The sequence below is a fragment of the Aythya marila genome (assembly GCF_965140915.1).
Source record: "Aythya marila genome assembly, contig: HAP1_HAP1_SCAFFOLD_197, whole genome shotgun sequence".
In the NCBI taxonomy this organism is placed as follows: domain Eukaryota; kingdom Metazoa; phylum Chordata; class Aves; order Anseriformes; family Anatidae; genus Aythya; species Aythya marila.
In genome coordinates, this window is record NW_028137441.1 from 9,217 (window position 1) to 10,000 (window position 784).

The following is a 784-nucleotide window of genomic DNA, read 5'->3' on the forward strand; positions in this document are numbered from 1 at the left end:
CGCTCTCCGCGCCTCCGCGCGGAGACCGGCTGCGGGACGCCCCTACACCGGCCCGCCCGCCTGCTCGCTCGGCGCGGCCGGCGAGGCCGAGGGTCGAGCCGGGCGGGGAGCGCCGACAGAGGTCGCGAGCGGGGAGCGACGGGAGACGCCGCGGCGCTTGGGGGACGGCGAGGCCGCGGGCGCGCGCCGGCACGGAACGAGCGGCGCCGCCGCCGCCGCCGCCACCGCCGCCGCCACCGCCGCTCGCGCGGGGCCCGCTGGCCGCCGCCGGACACGGCGCGGCACGCCACGCCGCCGAGCGCTCGGCGGGGGCGGGGAGCCGAGACGCGCGTCTCGGCCCCTTGCAGGCGCGGGCGAGGTCGACGGCGGCCGACCGCGCGCCCGCGCGCGCGGCGTCTCCGCCGAGACCGGACCGCGGAGAGAGGAGCGGGCTCCGACCCCTCTCCGGCCCCGCCGCCCGCGGGGGGCGAGCGCGGGGACCGCCGGCGGCGAGCGAGCGCGCGAGCGCGGGGGAGCGGCGCGCCCGCGAGCGCCGACCCCCCAACGACGCGCCCCGCCCGCCGCCGACGGCGAGCCCGCCCGCCCTCGCGGGCCGCCGCGGGCCGCACGAGTCTTTAAACCTCCGCCCGGCTCGGCGGCCGAGAACCCTGGCGGCCCGGAGCCCGGGGCCCGCGGCCATCCCCTAACCGGGCCGGCGCTAGGCGCCGCAGCCGGCGGGAGCGCGCTGGCACGCGGGACCACACGGGTGGCTCGCCGAGGGGAGGCCGCCGAGGCGCGGACGCTA

General features: G+C 84.4%; 1 protein-coding gene across 1 annotated transcript in view; it reads right to left on the reverse strand.

The window, feature by feature from the left end:
* Positions 1–225: 225 nt before the first annotated feature.
* Positions 226–784, reverse strand: part of LOC309890807 (uncharacterized protein) — a gene marked incomplete at both ends in the record, with an annotated part of 41,050 nt that continues 40,491 nt past the window's right edge. The window contains 2 exons of the mRNA XM_082785210.1: positions 226–486; positions 568–620. Of these exons, the coding sequence (XP_082641336.1) occupies positions 226–486; positions 568–620 (314 nt within the window). The remainder of the gene's footprint in view (positions 487–567; positions 621–784) is intronic.